Raw genomic sequence first — 21063 nt, 5'->3', positions numbered from 1 at the left:
TATTTTGCCCTGTTTGCTTCAATCTATGCAAAGATTTTTCTGCCTGTGCAACTAACTCTGCTAAGCTTAAGAATTGACTGCTGACTTGTGTACACGTAGAATCAGAAGGCTAACGGTTAGCCAAAAATTGACTGCATTCCTGAAGGGTACACAATGCAGGCAAACAACAGCATAATAGCGGCTGCAAGGATTGTTTTTCTAAGTCGTAGACAGACTGCGAAAAACATTTCCAATAATGAGACAACAGTTGAAATATAGTTTGGGTTTTAGTGTATTTGAGATCTGTTCAGTGTGCTTAAGTTCACTACAGAGGCTGGCTGAGGAGCCAGTCTCCAAGTTCGCTTTTCCTTTTCACTTCTTGTCATGTTAAAATTCTGTTCAATAAAAGAAAACCATTTTGAAACTCATATCAGTGCTGTCCTGTCATCTAGTCAAACGAATGAATGGACCCAAAAGGGTCGATCAAATTTGATCACTTACATGGTGCCATTGGCATAGACTGCATCCCCTCCCTCCACATATTGAACTTGTGATGGATAAACATGTTGGACCGACTGCACCTGTTGGACCTAAAACAAATACAGAAAATATTAACCAAACCTAGGTTGAAATCTTGCAACACTCAAAAAGGTTTTCAGTCAAGCTACTTTTCAGCCTCTTTCCCATCCTTTTCATCAAATTCCCAAAGGTTTTCCAGGTCTCAACTAAAGAACAGTAGAGTGCCAGGAAACACCAGATAACCATGAAATCATTCTCTTCCCTAACCGTGGTACTGGACAGAGCAGAAATCATTAACATGTAGACAGTCTTGCACCCTTGAGCAACTTGGATTCCTTTGGGACTGCACTAAAAGTCATGGGAAAGAAGTCAAGATAATGTGATGGTTGGGAGAGGATTAGATTGTGTCACACAGCTGCCTCCTTCAGGTTTATTGCCCTTTCTTACCTGCTGCACTCTATGAACCTGAAGTTGCTGTACCTGGTCTCCTTTGAGCAGAACCTGTTGCCTGGACTACCAGCCACTGTGGGCAAAGAGGAAAGTTAACTACTGTCTCCTTCAATTATTTGTGGAGGTTGCAAGGTCAAATTTTCCATGTTATTTGTTGGGTCATGTTTAAAGGAGTTTTTTTAAAGAATTATTTTGTACCAATAATTCCCAGTCTAGGGGGAGGGTGTGTTACATCTGCTTGTTGTTAGGTTTTGTTTCAAAACGAAGAGAGGTCTTCATGGGCATCTTGCTTCTCATTTCTCAACCCACCATGAATATGCCTAATTTAAAGAACAAAGAACAAAACAGCACGGGAAACAGGCCCTTCGGCCCAACGAGCCCGCGCTGCCAACTTAAAGCATTTTCCTATACCTACCTTGACCTGTGTATATGCATATGGTACCCCCATTGGAAACCAGATTCAGGGGAGAATAATTTAGGGACAATTTGTTACACCAATCAGCTTAAGAGCACATCTTTGGTGTGTGGGAGGAAACCGGAGCACCTGGAGGAAACCCACGCAACCACAGGGAGAATGCGCAAACTCCCACAGACACCGGCCCAAATCCATGTATCTGCACAGCTAGCAGTGATAGTCACTGAGCTGTTGTGGTGCCCACAATCCTTCAGTTACAAGTTAAACAAATTACCACAGGAGGAATCAAGCATACAAATTAAAGCCATCTGCTACCTATACAGATCCCAGTCCTGAAAAGAATGCCTTGGAACATTTCAGGAATCTGAAAGTTCTTCCTGCGATTTCAGCTGAACTTTTAATTTATGTATTTTAAAATGGACTAATGCTTCTGTTGGGGAAAATTCACAAATACATTTAACACTTGTAAATTTTCCTAATTCGTTATAAAAGAAATTTGGCATGTCCACTACGACCCTCACCAACTTTTACAGATGCACCATAGAAAGCATCCTTTCTGGCTGTATTGCAGCTGGGTATGGCTCCTGCTCTGTCCAAGATGGCAAGAAATTAAAGGGTTGTGAACAAACCCAGTCCATCACTCAAACCAGTCTCCCATCCATTGATGCTGTTTACACTTCCTGCTGCCTCAGAAAAGCAGCCAGCATAATTAAGGACCCCACACATACTCTCTTCTGTTGGGAAAAAGACAAAAGTCTGAAATCTCATATCAACCAACTCAAGAACAGCTTCTTCCCTGCTACCACAAGTCACACACAAATCGCACATTCCAAGAAACATGCCAACATTTTTCACTTATCCAAACAGCATAATAATTCAGAGTAGACTATACGGCCCCTCGAACCTGCTCTGCCATTCAATATGGTCATGGCTGATCATGTGCTTCAACAGGGGCGATGCAGTGGCACAGTGGTTAGCACTGCTGTGTCACAGCACCAAGGACCTGGGTTCAATTCTGGCCTCGGGTCACTGTCTGTGTGGAGTTTGCACATTCTCCCCATGTCTCCTCCAGTTTCCTTCCACAGCCCGAAAGATGTGCAGGTCATGTGGATTAGTCATAGTGAATACGCTGGGTTATGGTGACAGGGTGGGATTGGGCTGGGGTAAGATGTTCTGAGATTCAGTGAGACTTGGGATTCTATTCTATGGACAATTGACAATGGTTTCATGGTCATAATATATTTAATTCCAGATTTTTATTGAACTCAAATTTCATCATCTGCCACGGTGGTAATCAAACCTGGGTCAACATCACTAGTCCAGTGACAATATTACTATGCCACTGACTCCGCAGGCACAAATCTGGTCAACATTTATTGTATCATAGAATATCAGAATCCGACAGTGCAGAAAGAGGCCCTTCGGCCCATTGAGTCTGCACCGAACACAATCCCACTCAGGCCCTACCCCCATATTCCGACATATTATACCCACTAATTCCTCTAACCCACACATCTCAGGACACTAAGGGGCATTTTTTTTTAAGCATGGCCAATCAACCTAACTGCACATCTTTGGACCGTGGGAGGAAAACAGAGCACCCAGACGAAACCCATGTAGACACGGGGAGAATGTGCAAACTCCACACAGACAGTGACACGAGCCAAGAATCGAACTCTGATCCCTGGAGCTGTGAAGCAGCAGTGCTAACCACTGTGCTAATTGCACTGTCTCCAATGCAAGTATATCCTTCTTTAAGGAGACAAAATTGGCAAATACTCCAGATGTGGACTCAAACCAATTTATAATGGTGAGCAAGGTTTCCTTATTCTTGTACCCCAATCCCCTTTCAATAAAGGCCAAAATGACACTTGCTTGCTATATGTGCATGCTAAAATTCTATTTCATTCACATATACTTTTCATTTCAAAAAGGTTAATCAGCACAACAACTGTTACTGGAATGTTGTTCCATATTCTACACCCTCTACTGAGAAGAGTCTTTAAATCTCCTCTCTCATTTCCTGACTACAAGCATTGCTGACAAGGCTGATATTTATTCTTTATTCTTAGCTGCTCTTGACTGGCTTGCTAGGCTACATCAGAAAACAGTTACGAACCAACCACGTTTGAGTATACCTGCTGGTTCTTCTTGACGTGTCCGTAGCTTATGGTCCAAATTGACTACACCATCCCCCTCTACACCTTCACAGAAGCTGGGTGCAATGATTCTCACGTGGTTCCATTCTTATTGGCCTAACTTGCCAGGGAATCATTTGTAAATGGTTCCTCTTCCCGTTCCAGAGCCATGTTCTCTGGTGTGCCCAGAGGATTCCACCCCCCCACCCCAACTCCTATTTCTCATTCTCCAAAGGTGCAGTGTCAGTTTTCAGATGTATGCTGACAAGACCCAGCTCACCCTCACCACCACCTCTGAACTCGTTGCTGTTTATCAGAGTGCTGAGAGCAGAAATTGCCTCCAATTAAATATTGAGAAGTCTGAAGCCATTATTTTCAGTCTCTGCTCCAAATTCTGTTCCCTCGGTCCTGACCACCGCAAGTCTGAGATTTAAGCAAATCTGTTCACAACCTTGGTCATATCTGACCCAGAGATAAGCTTCCAAAATCATACTGTCCATGATCACCAAGACTGAATATTTCTGCCTCCGTAAAATGTCTCAACTTAGCCCTCATCAGCTGCCAAAACCCTCAATCCTTTCTTCAAGGCTTGATTATTCCAATGCTCTCTTGGCTGCTCTCCCACATTCTGCCTTCTGTAGACTCCAGATCATCCAAAGTCTGCTGCCAGAGTCCGAACGCGCACCAAGTCGCACTCCCTATGACTCCCATACTCACCGACTGGAATCCCAGTCTCACACCCTTATTTTCAAATCGCTCAATGGCTTGGACCATCCCTAGCTCTCACCCCTTCCAGTGCTACAGTCTTCTAAAAAGCCTGCATTCCTCTAATTATGGCCTCTTGAGCGTTCAGAATATGTCACTCCAACAGGGAGGGTTCTGAACAGACATTCCCTATATTGAAAGGCCAGCACAATCACAAATCATCTTATCCTTCTAGACCATTGCGACCTTATAGCCTCCAGTTTATTTATTTAAATATCAATTTTTTCCCATTCCTCTCCCCCAGCCATGACTCGTGTTGGGAAACTATCCCACAAATATTGATAGGTCCCCAAATACTTACATACGTGGTTGCTTCTCATGTGTGAACCCAGTCAACAGGCTATTCAGATAAAAGGGGGGAAAAAAATCTTCTGAAGATATTTGCAGTTTCCAACAAGGTACACTGGCTCAAAATCAAGAATAGGTCTCCGCAGCCAATTACAATATCCTTACACTGTTGCTTTGGTTTAATTAGGTACACGTTAGAAACTCACCAAGGCTCCTTAGACAGCACCTTTCAAACCCATGACCTCTACTGGCTAGAGGGACAAGGGCAGCAGATACATGGGAACATCACCACCTGCAAATTCCCCTCCAAGCCACTTACCATCCTGACTTGGAAATATATCTCCATTCCTCTACTGTCGTTGGGTCAAAATCTTGGAACACCCTCCCTAATAGCACAGTGAGTGTACTTACATCACATGGACTGCAGTAATTCAAGGCAGGAGCTCATCACCACTTTCTCAATGGCAACTAAGGATGGGCAATAAATGCTGACCTAGCCGGTGACACCCACATCCCATAACTAAATAAAATAAAAATAATCAGAGCAAGGATTAAACCTAAAATGATCAGCAAGATTGCACAGTGGTTAGCACTGGTGCTTCACATCGCCAGCAACCCGAGTTCAATTCTAGCTTAAATAAAATTGTTTCCCTTGGTAGAACAATTCTAGAATCAGAAATATAGATTCAACATAAGTGTCAGAAGCTGTAGAGGGAACATGTGGAAGAACTTGTTTCCGTCAAGGGTACTGTCTGGAATTCACTGCCCGAGTTGGTGGTGAAGGCCCCAAAATCTTTTTAAAAAGTTACCTGGATCTGCACCTTAAGTGCTGTAATCTACAGGATCAGGTGTAGGAAGGTGGGATTAGAAAGGACACCTAAATGTCCTTGGGCTGGCATGGACAAGATGGGCTGTTATAGCCTCTTTCTGAGCTTAACTTTGGTTCTCCTTGTGTCTGCGTGGGTTTCCTCCCACACTCCAAGACGTGCTGCTTAGGTGGATTGGCGACGGTAAATGATGAATTACAGGGTTAGGACAGGTGGGTCTGGATAAGCCACTCTTTCAGAGATTTGGCACAGTCTTAGTGGGCCAAATGGCTTCCTTCAGCACTGTAGGGATTCTATGGAAAACAAAATACACAGACATGGAAATGTGGAATAAAATGTTGGCGGTATCCGTGAGCAAGAAACAGTTAACATTTCAAGACTAATATGACTTTTCAGAGCTAGTCTGAATGGGAATCATTTGGACTCAACACTAACTACGTTTCTCTCTCCAAGTGCTCCAAGACCCAAACCTGCCTCAAGGGCTACATGCTACACTGAGCGCACACATTTATTGAGGGGGGGGCTCGGTTGATTCTGCACTCAGTTCAAGTCAGAACGCCTGCTAACATCAACATTTCCCTCTCTCAACATTGTATAGAATCTATGAAATCATGCTGCATCTCAAATATTTCTCCTCCTCACTCCTTGGTAAACATCCTCTCCCCTCTCCGAGTCCAGCAGCAAATTCAGAATCTCAAGTCCCAGAAATATGCTGATTACTCTTTTTCATGTGAGAAAGCACTCCCAAACCATACAAAAAATTCCAGAGATAGCCCTGTTAATATTTCATACAAGATTGTACTGTTAAAACTCTCCAGGGAAACAACACATTAGCCCAAGAGTGCTAAAGGTTACTGCTGGATGATCAGGATTGAGATTAATTTTTTAGGTTGGTTAATTCTGTAGAATACACCCTTTTTTAGATTCACAATGGATAAAGTGATATACAAGAACATAAAGCATATGATTTCACCTTTTGGAATATGGAAACTTCTATCCGCATTCAATCCTACAAATCATTGTGGTATCATTGACATTACCAATACATCAAATGAAAAGAACATAACATACTGACTTTAATGTAACAAGTCGCCTAACCACAGCATGAAGCAACGCAATGACTTACTCCAAGATAAAGAAATTCCTTTTATAAACTCATTTTTTAAATTTCACAGGCTTGTGAACTTTCAGAATCTCGCATGAGAATGTTTGTTACTTAAAACTTGAGTGCTACTGTTTTAAATTGTCAAATATTCTCAGCCACTATCATATGGAGGGCTATCTAATAATGGCTTAAGAGAAACAGAAACCTCTATTGCAAGTAATAAACAATAATAATACATCAGACATGCACAATGCATTGAGAATTTTATCCCAATACACATTATTGCAAACAATCTTTTACCTTTTAGTAGTGAAATTTCCAAATCAGCCCTTAACTCAGTCCTTCCTAATCTATATTAGACAGTTTCCTAGGTAATTGACAACGGGTTCCTTCTTAATAAAAGCTAACAGTAATAAACTAACCTGTGTTAATCTTTGTAAATGTCATCTGGCATATCAGCTGCAAGTACAAATAGACAAAACGCCTCCACACAAAAATGAAAGACACCAGAGATTACATACAAAACAAACATGGACTATGCACTATGATAGTTTTCCCCATTTTTGCTGAGGTTTTCAACCAGAACGTAAATTTGATTCAAAATGTTCCATATTTGAACAGTCACCGTTATTATCTTCCACCAAGTCCTTGCAGAGTCATAAACTATTGAGAAGCTTGGCAAAGTATTTCCCTTAATTAAAAGAGCATTTTGCAATTGTGTGACACCTGCAAATACAATCAGATCAGTGGCTCAGCATCTGCCACCACCAACATCCTGGGGGTTACCAGCAACCAGAAACGGAACTGGACTATCATATAAACATTGCAGCTACAAGAGCAGGTCAGAGGCTCGCAATCCTGCCGTGAGTAACTGACCTCCTGACTCCAACACTTGTCCACCATGTATATAAAGGCACAAGTCAGGATGTGATGGAATACTCTCCACTTACCTGCATGAGTACAGTTCCAATAACATTCAAGAAGCTCAACACCACCCAAGACAAAGCAACCCATTTGATTGGCATCCTTTCCACAAATTCACTCCCTCCACCACCAATGAACAGTGACAGCAGTATGCAGGATCTTATGGGATACACTGCAGGAACTCAAAGTTCCTTAAACAGTGACAACCACTGCCATCTAGGACAAGGGCAGCAAATACCTGGGAACACCGAACCTCGAAGTTCCCCTCCTAACCAATCACTATCCTGATTTTGCAAAAAATATCCCTGTTACTGGATCAAAATTCTGGAATTCCATTGTCCATGTATGGTATAGGTAGAGAATTAAACCGTCAAAAGGCATTTGAAAAAGTACCACATAATAGATGGAAGCAGAAAACAGAAGCCCCTGGGATGAACAGGGAGGTTGAAGCATAGATCTAAATTGTCTGAAAGTAATGATCAGTTGTGTTTCAGACTGGGACGAAGCACAAATTGGGATTCACCACAGGTCAGAGTTGTCTTTGATTGAAATATTAAATGATTTAGATGTAGGGCCAAAAGTTTCAAACTTACAGATGATAAACTGAATTGTAGCAAACATAGTGGAATAGGCAAGCACATGGCAAATGAAATTTAATGCAGGGGACGTGAAGTATTGCATTTGCAGTGGAAGAATGGGGTGGGGGGAAGGAAGCAATAGGAAAACAATTTTTAAAAAGGGGTACAGGAACTAAGATGGTGGGGGCAGGGTCATGATCACAAAACATACAAACATCAAAAACCAAACATTTCCCCCACCCCATTTACTTTTTCAAACGCATAAAGGATGTAACAGGCATGCAAACAGAACAATGAAACAAGGAAGTTTTTATCTCAGTATAAGTTTATCTGAGTTTTTATCTCAGTATAACTGTTTAAGATTGTCTTTGAGTTTAAATCAAATAATTTTGAATGACTAAATTTAAACAGCATTGCTCAAGAAAAAGTTCTTAATTCAGCTGCCTTGTGTTGCTGCTAAAACCTGGGGGATTAGATCATGCTTAGGCAGCACAATCTCAATGCACCCAAGCACCCTAGGCAAAAAAAAGCAACTCAAGCCCAGGCTCGGAGAAAATATTTGAACTTTGATGTTTTAGTGAAAGCATGAAATGACAGCAGTGATTGCAGCATTGCTAAATGTGTAATTTGAAGATTTATTTAGGTTAAACGCATTTCAGTGATTAGAAACTTCAATTATGTAGAGAAAGAAAAAGAACAAAATTTCAGGAAATATGTTGGAAGAATTGAGGGAAGCCAGTGGCTGTAATGTGCAGAGTGCTGGGTTTACACATTCATTAGCACAGATTCAAGCACAGAAAATGAAAAATGCTGACATGAAAGAGTAGGTGGTGAAGAAGTGATGACAGAAAGACAAGTGGTGTAGATCTAGGGTTTTATTTTCAATAGTTAAAATACCCACAGTAAGCAGGAGAAATAGTGGAGCTATTGAATGATTCTAAGTGTGAAGTTACATCAAAGAGGTAGAAGAGATTCCATTTCGAATACCTGCTACGTTGAGGCCACTGATAGTTTCCCGAACATGAAACTGAAGTTGTAGCAGGCCAAGTGGGAAGTTTCAGAGAACTGGAAGTTTCAGTTGATGCTGCCACTAATAGACATGGAAGTTGGAGCAAAGCAAGACACCAATCCGAGAGAGAATTCATACTGATATACAAAGAAATGGCCAGTGAAATACGTCAGATCTTTTTGTGGACAGGAAATAGCTGGGCAATTTTCCACAATGGTCAGATAGATAGATGCCATGTTGTAGCTATAGTGAAATGGCTTGGCTAGGAGCACAGCTCAGTGGCACAACATGTCAACTACTGCCAGAATGTTGTCAGGGCTGTATCATACAGCTGTTTCTCCATAGCTCAGTGAACTGGATTGGCTGAAGACCAGGATCAGCAATGCTGAGGACCTCAGAAGGGGATAGAGATAGATTTTCTGGTTGAGAGCAGTTGCAAATAATTCAGTTTTGTCTTTGCACTGATGCGCTGGGCTTCCCAACTATTGAGGATGGAGGTGTTTGTAAGAGACTCCTTGTCCCATAACTGTCTGCCATCATTCACAGAGTTTTCATCTATTCCACTGATTGTGAATGCCTTCTTCTGACTATTGCATGGTGCTTTTGTTTAGCCCTCAGATGGCCCTGCCTTATAACTTCACTGAGTTGGCACTTCGTTTGTGGGTATGCTGCTCCTGGCATGTGCTCCTGCATTCCTCATTGAAGTAGGAACAATTCCAGTGCAATGTCTTTCAAGGCAGCGATTGCAAGACCTTCTCTTGCCTGGTCAGAGACTCCTTCTTTGGTAAGAGATTATTTTCCAATGCATAAGTCACTCTCAGACTTGCTGCTAGATCACACACTTTGCTTTCTTATTTTCCATTCTTTTAGCCCATACTACCAGCCCATGGACATCAACTCCTGGCTATCATCTTGAACATTTAACCAATATTTAAATTTGTCAGTACATCCCATAATAGTCCATTCACTGGATCCTCCATTATCAATGAGAAATTTAGCCATCATCAATTAGAAATTTAGTCAATATCCCAAGTCCAGTCCCTTTCCATATCTTCATGACTTCAACAATCAACATTGGAGCCTTCCCATGTATTACTGTTGAAAGACTAAATCTGGTTGCCATGTCCATAAAAGCAAAATTCAAATATTTCTGCATTAGATCCATGGCAACTATTACATTAAAGTTATAATCTTTGAAGGGCGAACAAATGGTTTCTGCAACTTTAAGACAATGTGTTTCTCCCTTTGAATATTACCTGCTCCCATTATTACTTCTCTAACTCAGATTTAAAATGCTAGGTTCGTTGGTGGGATCCAATAATATTCTGATTAGAAACTCAGCGGATTTGCAGTTTAACCAAAAACAATTGCTTTCTTACACTCCATATTCAGCTTCATTTGTGCCTTTTCATGGAAAGTTGAGTTAATAGTAAAGGTATCTCACCAGACACTGCATCTGTATTAATAGCAGCTTACTAAAGTTAAGTTGTAAGGAATGCCCAATTATTTATGGCCTCAAATGCTACCACCCCCAAACTAGAACAAGCAAAACTTCCATACTCCTCGACCCAGCATCAATTCTCACTCCAAAAAAGAGAAAATGCTGGAAAATCTCAGCAGATCTGGCAGCATCTGTAAGGGGAGAAAAGAGCTGACTTTCAGTCCAAATGACCCTTTGTCAAAGCTTTAACAATGGATCACCTGGACTTAAAACATCAGCTCTTTTCTCTCCTTACAGATGCTGCCAGACCTGCTGAGATTTTCCAGCATTTTCTCTTTTGGTTTCAGATTCAAGCATCTGCCATAATTTGCTTTTATCAATTCTCACTACTGCCTGAATCTAGGTAACATTTTAGTCAATCTGTTCTGCACATCATTAGGGTACAACCACTATCTAAAACCACGCACTGCAATACGCATTAGACTCCCACACCACCAGATTAAGGCTTCCTGTGCAGGAGTGACGACAACAATTCCTTCAGACTCATCACTGGCATCTTCAGCTGCCAAATTTGTGTCACGCATCAGTTCAAGAAGCCCGCTGTTCCACTTTGGACTGTTCCCCGGGCATTCCAGGGGTTCATTTTCTTCCTATTGCTGCCCCAATCCTGTAGATTGCTATGGTATCCAGATTTCTTAAGTGTTTTCATTCTCATTCACGTCCAAAACTCGTCCTTTGTACTGATGCCTGTGTCCATCTCTAAATCCACAGAGTCCAACATCCTTTGTGACGCTGCAGAATCTCCATTTGTGCCATCAAGGCTGCTGGAAATAATAGCTTCCCCAAAAATTTTTCAAGGCAGCAGATATTAGCTCCTAAAGGAGGTCTCTTACTGAGACCTGAACTCCAGTTAAGGCTCAGAGGCTGTTGGTAAGCAATGCAGTAGCATAATCCTACAATTTCAATGCAAGAACTAAACCAGAAATAGTGAATATTGTTCCTCTCTTCAAGAAAGGAAATAGGAATGACCCTGGTAATTATAGGCCAGTTAGTCTTACTTCAGTGGTCGGTAAGTTAATGGAAAGGGTCCTGAGAGATAGGATTTATGACCATTTGGAAAGATGCAATTTAATCCGGGATAGTCAGAACAGTTTCGTGAGGGGCAAGTCCTGTCTCACAAATTTGATTGAATTCTTTGAGGAGGTAACTAAGTGTGTAGATGAAGGTAGAGCAGGTGATGTTGTATGCATGGATTTTAGTAGTAGCGGTGTTCCACAGGCATCAGTTCTGGGACCTTTGTTGTTCGTAGTATATGTAAACGATTCGAAGGAAAATATAGCTGGTCTGTTCAGTAAGTTCTTAGATGACAAATTGGTGAAGTCATGGATAGTGAAGAGGACTGTCAGAGGATATAGCAAGACATCGACTGGTTGGAAACTTGGGCAGAGAAATGGCAGTTTAATCTGGACAAGTGTGAGGCAATGCATGTAGGAATTATACAGTAAATAGTAGAACCCTTAGGAGTATTGACAAGCAGAGAGATCTGGGCGTACATGTCTATCGATCATTGAAAGTGGCAATGCAGGTGGATAAGGTAGCCAAGAAAGCATGCTTGCCTTCATCGGTCATAGCAACGAGTATAAAAATTGGCAGGTCATGCTGCAACTGTACAGAACCTTAGGCCTCATTTGGAATATTGTGTACAATTCTGGTCACCACACTACCAGAAGGATGTGGATGCTTTGGAGAGGGTACGCAAGAGGTTTACTAGGATGTTGCCAGATCTGTAGTGTATTAGTTACGAGGAGAGGTTAGATAAACTCGGTTTGTTCTCACTGGAACAACAGGGATTGAGTGTGACCTGGTAGAGATATACAAGATTATGAGTGACATGGACAGAGTGGATAGTCAGATACTCTTTCCTTGAGTAGGAAAGTACAAGGGGACAGAGGTTTAAGGTGTGTGGAATTCACTGCCCGGGGAGGTGGTGGGAGCAGGTACGGTAGTGGCATTTAAAGGACATGATAGAATGGGAATGAGAGGACTCCGAAAGCGTATATAGTTTTATTTTAGGCAGACGTCACGATTGGCGCAGGCTTAGGGGGCCAAAGGGCCTGTTCCTGTGCTGTACTGTTCTTTGTTCTACCCAACTGATTACAAAATATAAAATATTTTGCTTCAAAATTGTACTTTTGTTCAGAAGTGACAATACCAGGGAAACATCTTTCACTCCTTGGTGGGGACATAACCTGTGTTCATGTCTCCACTTGTCCTAAGATTCAGTCTGAGAACAATCCATGGGTAATGAGAATCTGACAATTTATATTTGCTTTCAGCCAGTCTTCAGCTAAAGCTGCTTGAATTGTAAGCTTCTCTGAAAAAAATTGTTCCCAATCTTCACCAATAGGCAACCACTCCATTATATAGTGTCAAAATACTTCCAGCCAGCTGCTGAAGGAGTTGCTCTATATTCAGTTTGAGATTTACAAAGTGCAATATTACAAATGTATCATGCCTAACTCGACAACAACCACATCAATGACAGCAAGTGTCCTCTGGCATGTGCACAATTATCCCATGGATTTCCCTGCCCCTTGCCTCACCACCTGCAGACACAAGCTGCATTTACACAATTAACACTGTGTAGGAAGCCAGATTGGAGGAAAAGATTCAAAGGATAAATAAATAGATAATTATGGACTGGTAGTTGAGAAGCAATAGCATTTCTGGAACTGGACAGTTCTGTCTTCCTACATACTATTTCCACATACGGTATTGGTTATTCACTGTTCTTGATACACACCTGTTGTGGAGCTGCCACTTGCTGTACCACAGCAGCCTGCACAGATGGTGGACCGGCAGCGGATGTCCGCAGGGTCACAGTCGATGCCGAGTCGGAAGAACCCTCTGAACTCTGCATGCTAGTTTCTACAAAAAGACAAACAAGCTGTTAGTCTGGAAAGTGTTGCAGATATTGTAAACAGACCATCCACAAAGCAGTGGTACAAAACTGCTGAGAACTGTGGTCAAAACATTGAACATGCTTTCATCATGATTTATAATTCAGAACAACCAAGCCAGTTACAAAGCTTGAAAATGAAATAACAGCTTTTCTTCACAATCTTAGGATACCATAAAATCACTTGCAAGTGTAGTTGGAATGTTTAAGATCAAGAAACTCAAGATAATTTGCAGGAAAAAGGGACACAGCAATCAAAGAAACAAACAGAAAATCTGTTTTGTTCCATTGGTTGAGGGATAAATATTGGCCAGGAAACACAGAATTCCATTCCACTCACTCCAGTAATTACCATAGGATCTGAAACACAGGCCTATTTGCTATCAACAGCACTTACTCAGCAATTAACCTGTTCACTGATGTTCAGCTTGGAGTCCACCAGGATCATTCAACTCCTGACCAGATTACAGCCTTGGTCCAAACATGGACAAACGCAAAGGGTGATGAGAGTGAAACTGTCCTCACATCAAGGTAGCGTTCAACCAAAGGTGGCATCAAGGCACTTTAGCAGAACTGGAATCAATGGGAATCAAGAGGTTAGGTCATGTGGGATTAAGGGTAACTTATTAGCTTGGATAGGTGACTGGCAGATGGACAGAAGACAGAGTCAGGATCAATTTTTCTTCCCCAAATGGCAAAAAGTAACTAGTGGGGGTGTCACAGGGTTCAGTCCTTGGGCCCCAGCTATTTACAATCTATATTAGCAACTTGGATATAGGGATAGAAGGGTCTATAGCCAATTTTGTGGATGACAAAAATAGGTGGGATAGTAAGTTGCAATGAAGAAATAAGAATTCAGCAAATAGTTAGGTTAGGAGAGTGGGCCAAAAGAACAGATGGAGCAGTGAAAGGTCATGCATTTGGTCAGAAAAATGGGAAGGCAACTTATCCAAATAGGGAGAGACTTCAGAGTACTCTGACACAGAGGCATCTGGGTGCCCTTGTTCATGAGTCACAGAAAACTAGCATGTAGGTACAGCAGATAATAAAGAAAGCAAATGGAATGTTGGTATTTGTAGCTAAAGGAATAGAATATAAAAGGGAAGTATTGTTGCAACTATACAAAGCATTGGTGAGGCTGCACCTGGGAATATTGTGTACAGTTTTAGTCCCCTTATTTGAGGAAAGATGTAATGGCATTGGAGGCAGTTCAGAGGAGGTTTGCTAAATTGACTCTAAAGATGAGGGGTTTGTCATAAGAGATTTTCAAAAGTTTGGGCCTATACTCTGTGGAATTTAGAAGAATGGGGGGGATCAAATTGAGGCATCGATGATAAAAGGTATGGATAATGAAGACATGAAGCAGATGCTTCCTCTTGTGGGACATTCTAGGACAAGAGGTCATAGTCTTAGAATAAGGGTAGCAAATTTAGTTAAGGAGAAACTATTTCTCCCAAAGGGTTGTGAATCTGTGGAATTTGTTATCCCAAAGTGTGGTGGATGCTGGGGCAGTGAGTAAATTTGAGTTAGACTGATTTTTAATTAGTAATGGGTTGAAGGGTTATAGGGAGAAGGCAGGAAAACGGGGATGAGGAGCATATTAGCTAAGACCGAATGGCAGAGCAGACTCGATGAGCCGAATGGCCTAACCCTGCTCCTATATCTTAAGGACTTATGAAGGAGGAAAACTCTCCACTGACTTGAGTGATACCTAGCACAAACGAAGATGGTTGAAGGTCAATCATCTCAGTCTCAGTACATGGTTGCTGAAGTTCCTCAGGGTAATGTCCTCAGTCCAATCACCTGAGCTGCTTAAATTACCTTTCCTCCATCACAAGATCAGAAGTGGGGATGTTTGCAGATTATTGCACAATGTTCATACCATCCATGACTCCTCAGATAATGAAGCAATGTCCAAGTGCAGTACAATCTGATTAACTCAAGCCTGAATGTTGTCAAGTGACAATTAACATTGGCACTGCACAAGTACCAGAAATGACTATCTCCAATAGGAGAAAATCTAACCATCTCCCCCATGACATTCAATGACATGGTCAATATCCTGGGGTTACCATTGATCAGAAATTGAATTGGACTGGCATATAAATACCAGCTACAAGAACAGATCAGAGGCTGGGAATCCTGCAGCGAGTAACTCACCACCTGACTCCCTAAAGTCTGTCCACCATCTACACGGCACAAGTCAAGAGTGCGATGGAATACTCTTTTTCTGAGATGACGGGAGTTCTACCAACACAAATCTCAGCACCATCCAGAGCAAAAAAATCCCATTTCATCAGCACTCCAACCACTTTGTTAAACATTCACCTCCTCCATCAAAAGACACAAAGCAACACCACTGCAACAACTCAAAGATCCTTCCAAACCCATGATCTCAACTACCCAGAAGGACAAGAGCAGCAGACACATGGGAACTCCACCAGCTCCAGGTTCCCCTCCAATTCACTCACCATCCTGACTTGGAACCGTTCCTTCATGATCACCAGGTCAAAATCCTGGAACTCCTTCCCAAACTATGAGTGCACCTACACCTTATGGTCTGCAGTAGCTCAATAAAGTGGCTCATCACTACCTTCAAGGACAATTTGGGGAACAAAGTCCAAATTAAAAAGCTAAATCTCAAAATTAATAACCTCTCGGTTGTTAGCCAAGCCACACATCAATTTTCATAGGAATAAATACACTGAAAGGTTAAGGTAAAGGGTTGCACGGGGCCACTGGGGGAAAAGGGAGCTTTTCCCTTTAGCTGCTGTTTCTTAAATTGTGTCCAGTTAAAGAGGAGATAGAGAATTCAGCAGAGGGAAAATTTACCAACAAGGGAGATGCCAAAGAGCAGAGTTATCAAGAAGGGACAACAAGTGCAAGGGCAACAAAGCAAAGAGTATTTACCATGGTGATGTCAGGAAAAAAAAATTCAAAAGCCAAACCCAAAGGCATAACATTTGAACAAGAAGCATTTGCAATAAAAATAGATAAACGAATTATTGATAGAAATGCTTTGGTGCAACAGGAATAAGAGGGTGAGCAAAATTAGGTACTAAATTTAAGAATCCTGGACTTATAAAAGAGATCAGCAAAACAGAAAAAGAGAACCAAGGAAAGCTGTGGCGTCTGGCCTCGATAACAAAGGACAGGATAAAGACAGTAGGAAAAAAGGATCTAAGCTGAGGAAACCAGTTTTAGGTGAAGTCACGAAAAGTGAGGAACAAAAAAAATACAGGGGGTGGTGAAAGATGGCTACAAATACCCCCTAGACAGTAATAGTGTAGGGGAGCGTATAAATCAGAAAGTTAGAGGTGCATAAATTAAAGGGTAATATAGTAAGCATGGAGGACTTCAACCTTCAGATAGACTGAGCAAACCACATTTGTAGTAATAAAGTGGAGAATAAGTTCATGAAATAGCCAAGGAACCAACTAGGAAACAGACTACTTTGGATCTAAATGAGAAATCGTGAAATGAGAAAGGCTTAATAACTTTGCAGTAAAGGGGCCATTAGGACAAAGTGATCAGAATATCAAACAATTGTCATGTTTGAACATTTAGTGAAGTCCAAAACCAAGGTCTTAAACCTAAATTGAAACAAAATATGTAGCCACGAGGGGCAAGGTAGCTCGGAAACTATGTTGAACGAAACGATAGAGCAACAACGACTGGCATTTAAGAATAAATGCATAATTTACTAGAAATATACACTCCCTTAAGACACAACAACCCCCACAGAAAAAGTAGTATAAGCATTACTAACAACACCAGTTGAACATTTATCTAATTCTACCAAGTTTACAAATTACCAGATTAAGCCTTACCCAAAGACATACTTGCCCTAGAGAGAATGCAATAAATGTTCACTACACTAGTTTGAGGGATGAGATATTTGGCCTGGCAGATCAAGGAGACTAGGCCCCTCATTCCCTGTACTTCAAAAGAATAAGAGGTGATGTAGGTGAAGCATATATTATTCTTAATGGGTCTAACAAGGTGGGTGCTGAGGAGAGCTCTCCCCTGGCTGGAGAATCTAGATCATGGAGTTAGTCTCAGAGTACGCAATTGGCCATTTGCAAACCTCCAACTTCGAGTGTAGGTTGTGTCCTCTAGGTAAATTATAATTCAGGAGTCCTTAATAAAAGCTGAGTTTGTGCTTAGTGCAATGGGACATAACTTAATAGGACTCAACAGCTCTTCAATTTGTTGGAAGGAAAAAAAATCCAAGGTACATGAAAATACTAAATACATATAAATCCAATTTGCAACTATTGCAAATGGTGAAATTATAGGAAAAAAAAGGTTGAATACTTAAGGGGAGATTGATATCCTAGGAGAATCTAGTTGTCTCCAGAAAAGCCTCCACCTTGTGCATTTTGGTATCTATTAATATTCTACTTTCAAAGCCAAAAATGGTGTGTCCTGGAAGAGTTAGATATTCCAAACATGGAAACAAAACTACTTGCATAGCTAAGAAATGCAAAATAAATGTATTAAAGGACTGAGTACCAGCATCATTAAGTCTGTGCTGGCTTTGAATTGAGAAAAGATAATTTTCTTTATATAAAAGTTGGAAATTTAAAATTAAAACATAGAACATAGAACATTACAGCGCGGAACAGGCCCTTCGGCCCACAATGTTGCGCCGACCAGTCTTATTTTTAAAAAAAACATTGACCCACTAATCTAAACCAATCCCTTTTCGTCCATAAACCTATCCACCAATCTCTTAAACGCCCCCAAACTAGGCGCATTTACAACTGCAGCAGGCAGGGCATTCCAGTCCCTCACCACCCTCTGGGTAAAGAACCTGCCCCTGACATCCGTCCTATAACTACCCCCCCTTAAATTAAAGCCATGCCCCCTCGTGCTAGCTTTCTCCATCCGAGGAAACAGGCTATCACCATCCACCCTATCTAAACCTCTAATCATCTTATATGTTTCTATAAGATCCCCTCTTAGCCGCCTTCTTTCCAGTGAAAACAACCCCAAATCCCTCAGTCTCTCCTCATAGGACCTCCCCTGCATACCAGGCAACATCCTGGTAAACCTCCTCTGCACCCTCTCCAAAGCCTCCACATCCTTCCTGTAATGCGGGGACCAGAACTGCACACAGTACTCCAAGTGCGGCCGCACCAGAGTTGTGTACAGTTGCAACATGACGCTGCGACTCCTAAATTCAATCCCCCTACCAATAAACGCCAAGACACCGTATGCCTTCTTAACAACCCTATCTACTTGATTCCCAACTTTCAGGGATCTATGTACACATACACCTAGATCCCTCTGCTCCTCCACTCTATTCAAAGTCCTCCCGTTAGCCCTATACTCAACACATCTGTTATTCCTACCGAAATGGATTACCTCACACTTCTCCGCATTAAACTCCATCCGCCACCTCGCGGCCCAGCTCTGCAACCTGTCCAAGTCACCCTGCAAACTTCGACACCCTTCCTCACAATCTACCACACCTCCGACTTTGGTGTCATCAGCAAACTTACTAATCCACCCAACTATACCCTCATCCAGATCATTAATAAAGATTACAAACATGATTACAGTTCAAAAAAGTGATCCTCAAGACCAAGGATGTGGAGCTGAAATCTGTGCTCTCAGGCACTAGATGGTTTCCAGTAGCACATCAGTGCTACTCCAGCTTCAACTAGATACATGTTAAAAAAGCTAGAACACAATTAAACAGCAAAACAGTGATCAGCATCACGCACCACAACGGTATCCTGCAGTAAAGCTCCAAATAGGAAGATCTCAGTGGAGAAGAAAAGATGAACTTCTACTTATCTACTTTTGTACAACAACACTTGTTTCAAACGTTGGCAATTCTAATACAGTGACAGGAACACTCAATAAAACCAGTTAATGATTTCAAACTGGAAACAAATCTCCTGTCAAAAACAAATTACAAATTACGCAAGTCCTAAAACAAAATCACTTATTCAAAAATTTCCTTTGAGAAAAATAGGAAAGTTGGATTCAGCAGCTTGTTTTATCTTCTTCAGGATACAACATAATTCTAAAATATAAATTCAGCTCACGTTAAAACAGTTCTGCCTAAAGTTTATTGCAACCAATTACAAGAAGAAAAGTTACTTCCATCAACTTTCAGTTCTCCTTCAACACAGTGGATAGCACTGCTGCCTCTCAGAGCCAGGGCCCCGAGTTCGATTCTAGTCTTGGATGTCTGTATGGAATTTGCACATTCTCCCCACACCTGCGCAGATTTCCTTCGGGTGGTCCGGTTTCCTCCCACACTCTAAAGATGGTTGAGTGTCAGTAGCTGGGTAAACAGTAGGGTTGTGAGAATAGGGCCTGGGTCAGTATAGGTTTGATGGGCTGAATTTTTGCACTCCTTCTGCATTGTAGGGAATTTATGATTCTTCTATGATTTATGAATCCCCTAGATTTAAAGTCTTTGTATTCCAAATATCTAGTCTGTATCAATGACCTTCAATACCAGTGAAAGAAAGAAAACAAGCAGAGACACAGACATCCTGACAGCCAGCTTTTTAAGCTGATGGCTGAAGTGGATCATTAGCTGCTTCTCAAAATGTTAACGAACATGAAATCTTGATTACACAATTACACAAACACAAGTTTGTGCACTGTGCTGGTTCAGGATGCAGTTCAGTGCTAAGGTGCCCCATCAGGCCCCTCAGACATCAAGGCCAAGAGAATACGCTAAAAGATTCCTCAGGTGCATGAAGTCTAATTTTTTGAAAGACCTAATATGCCCACAGCTGCAAAATAAGTTATCAAGACAACCATTGATCACAAAATACAGTACAATGACCTGTCAAATGGTTAAGAATCCATTTGAAAAGATGTCAATTCATTGGGCCAATAGAACACAACAGCATCTTTTAAAAGAGATTGTCCCCCGACCCTCCCCATAGTCACCCTCCCTGGATCCCCCACAAATACTACCACTGCTGTACTCAGTCCCATGCACCTCAGCTCACATTCCCACTGCTCCTCCACGTGCTGTTCCTTTTCCACACTTGCTGCTGATTGTGAACCTGAAGCAGCTCAAGGGAGAATTTGGCCCTGTACTCATTCAACTCAGGTGAAAATTATCCTTACTCTGAAGTCAATTTTAACTCAGTTTCAACTTTTGCACCCAAACTGATCTCTATCATTGTAATAATTATGTGGACTGTAGTGTAAATATGCAAAGATATGTCAATGAACTGGCTGATCACAGTAGAAGCTCCTATGACCTTCTGCAGTTAAAATCTGCCAGAATCACATCTCTCTCACTCCTCCATTCAGAAATAGTGGGTGGGATTTTATGGCCTCACTCAGGTGAGACCAAAAATTCTCACCCAAGATCAGAGATTTTGTTCGTCACACCCTCACCTGCGCCAATTCCATGGCAGGCAAAGTGGCAGAGTTCTGGCCAGGGTCTCTTTCCCCCTTTTCAATGGCTAACTATTTTGTTGGAGCAGACTGAAAGGTAGAGACAAAAAGGTGCCAGAAGGCTGGGCAATGCAGCATATCTAAAACATTCAAAACAAGACCTGCAAGTCTCAGGACCAGTTATAGAGGTTTTTCAGGATCGTCCTTACAATAGAGTTGGCAGAGGACACACAAACAGTTCCAAGTTATACAAATACCTCCTCAGTGCAGACATCCAGAGGACATC

The 21063-nt window shown here is 41.6% G+C and overlaps 1 protein-coding gene across 2 annotated transcripts in view; it reads right to left on the bottom strand.

Annotated features, from left to right (window-relative positions):
• LOC145358877 (DNA-binding protein RFX2-like) overlaps nucleotides 1-21063 on the bottom strand; it is a 116977-nt gene that overhangs the window by 73915 nt on the left and 21999 nt on the right. For both annotated transcript variants that reach the window (XM_080213238.1, XM_080213239.1), the window contains exons 2-3: nucleotides 13242-13366; nucleotides 481-569 (exon numbers count right to left, since the gene is read on the bottom strand). In XM_080213238.1, the coding sequence (XP_080069364.1) occupies nucleotides 481-569; nucleotides 13242-13358 (206 nt within the window). In that variant the 5' untranslated portion in view covers nucleotides 13359-13366. The remainder of the gene's footprint in view (nucleotides 1-480; nucleotides 570-13241; nucleotides 13367-21063) is intronic.

This window comes from Carcharhinus amblyrhynchos, chromosome 26, assembly GCF_965287045.1.
Source record: "Carcharhinus amblyrhynchos chromosome 26, sCarAmb.v2.hapA, whole genome shotgun sequence".
In the NCBI taxonomy this organism is placed as follows: Eukaryota; Metazoa; Chordata; class Chondrichthyes; order Carcharhiniformes; family Carcharhinidae; genus Carcharhinus; species Carcharhinus amblyrhynchos.
The sequence above is the reverse complement of the archived record's forward strand: the minus strand, read 5'-3'. Positions and strand labels throughout refer to the sequence as shown.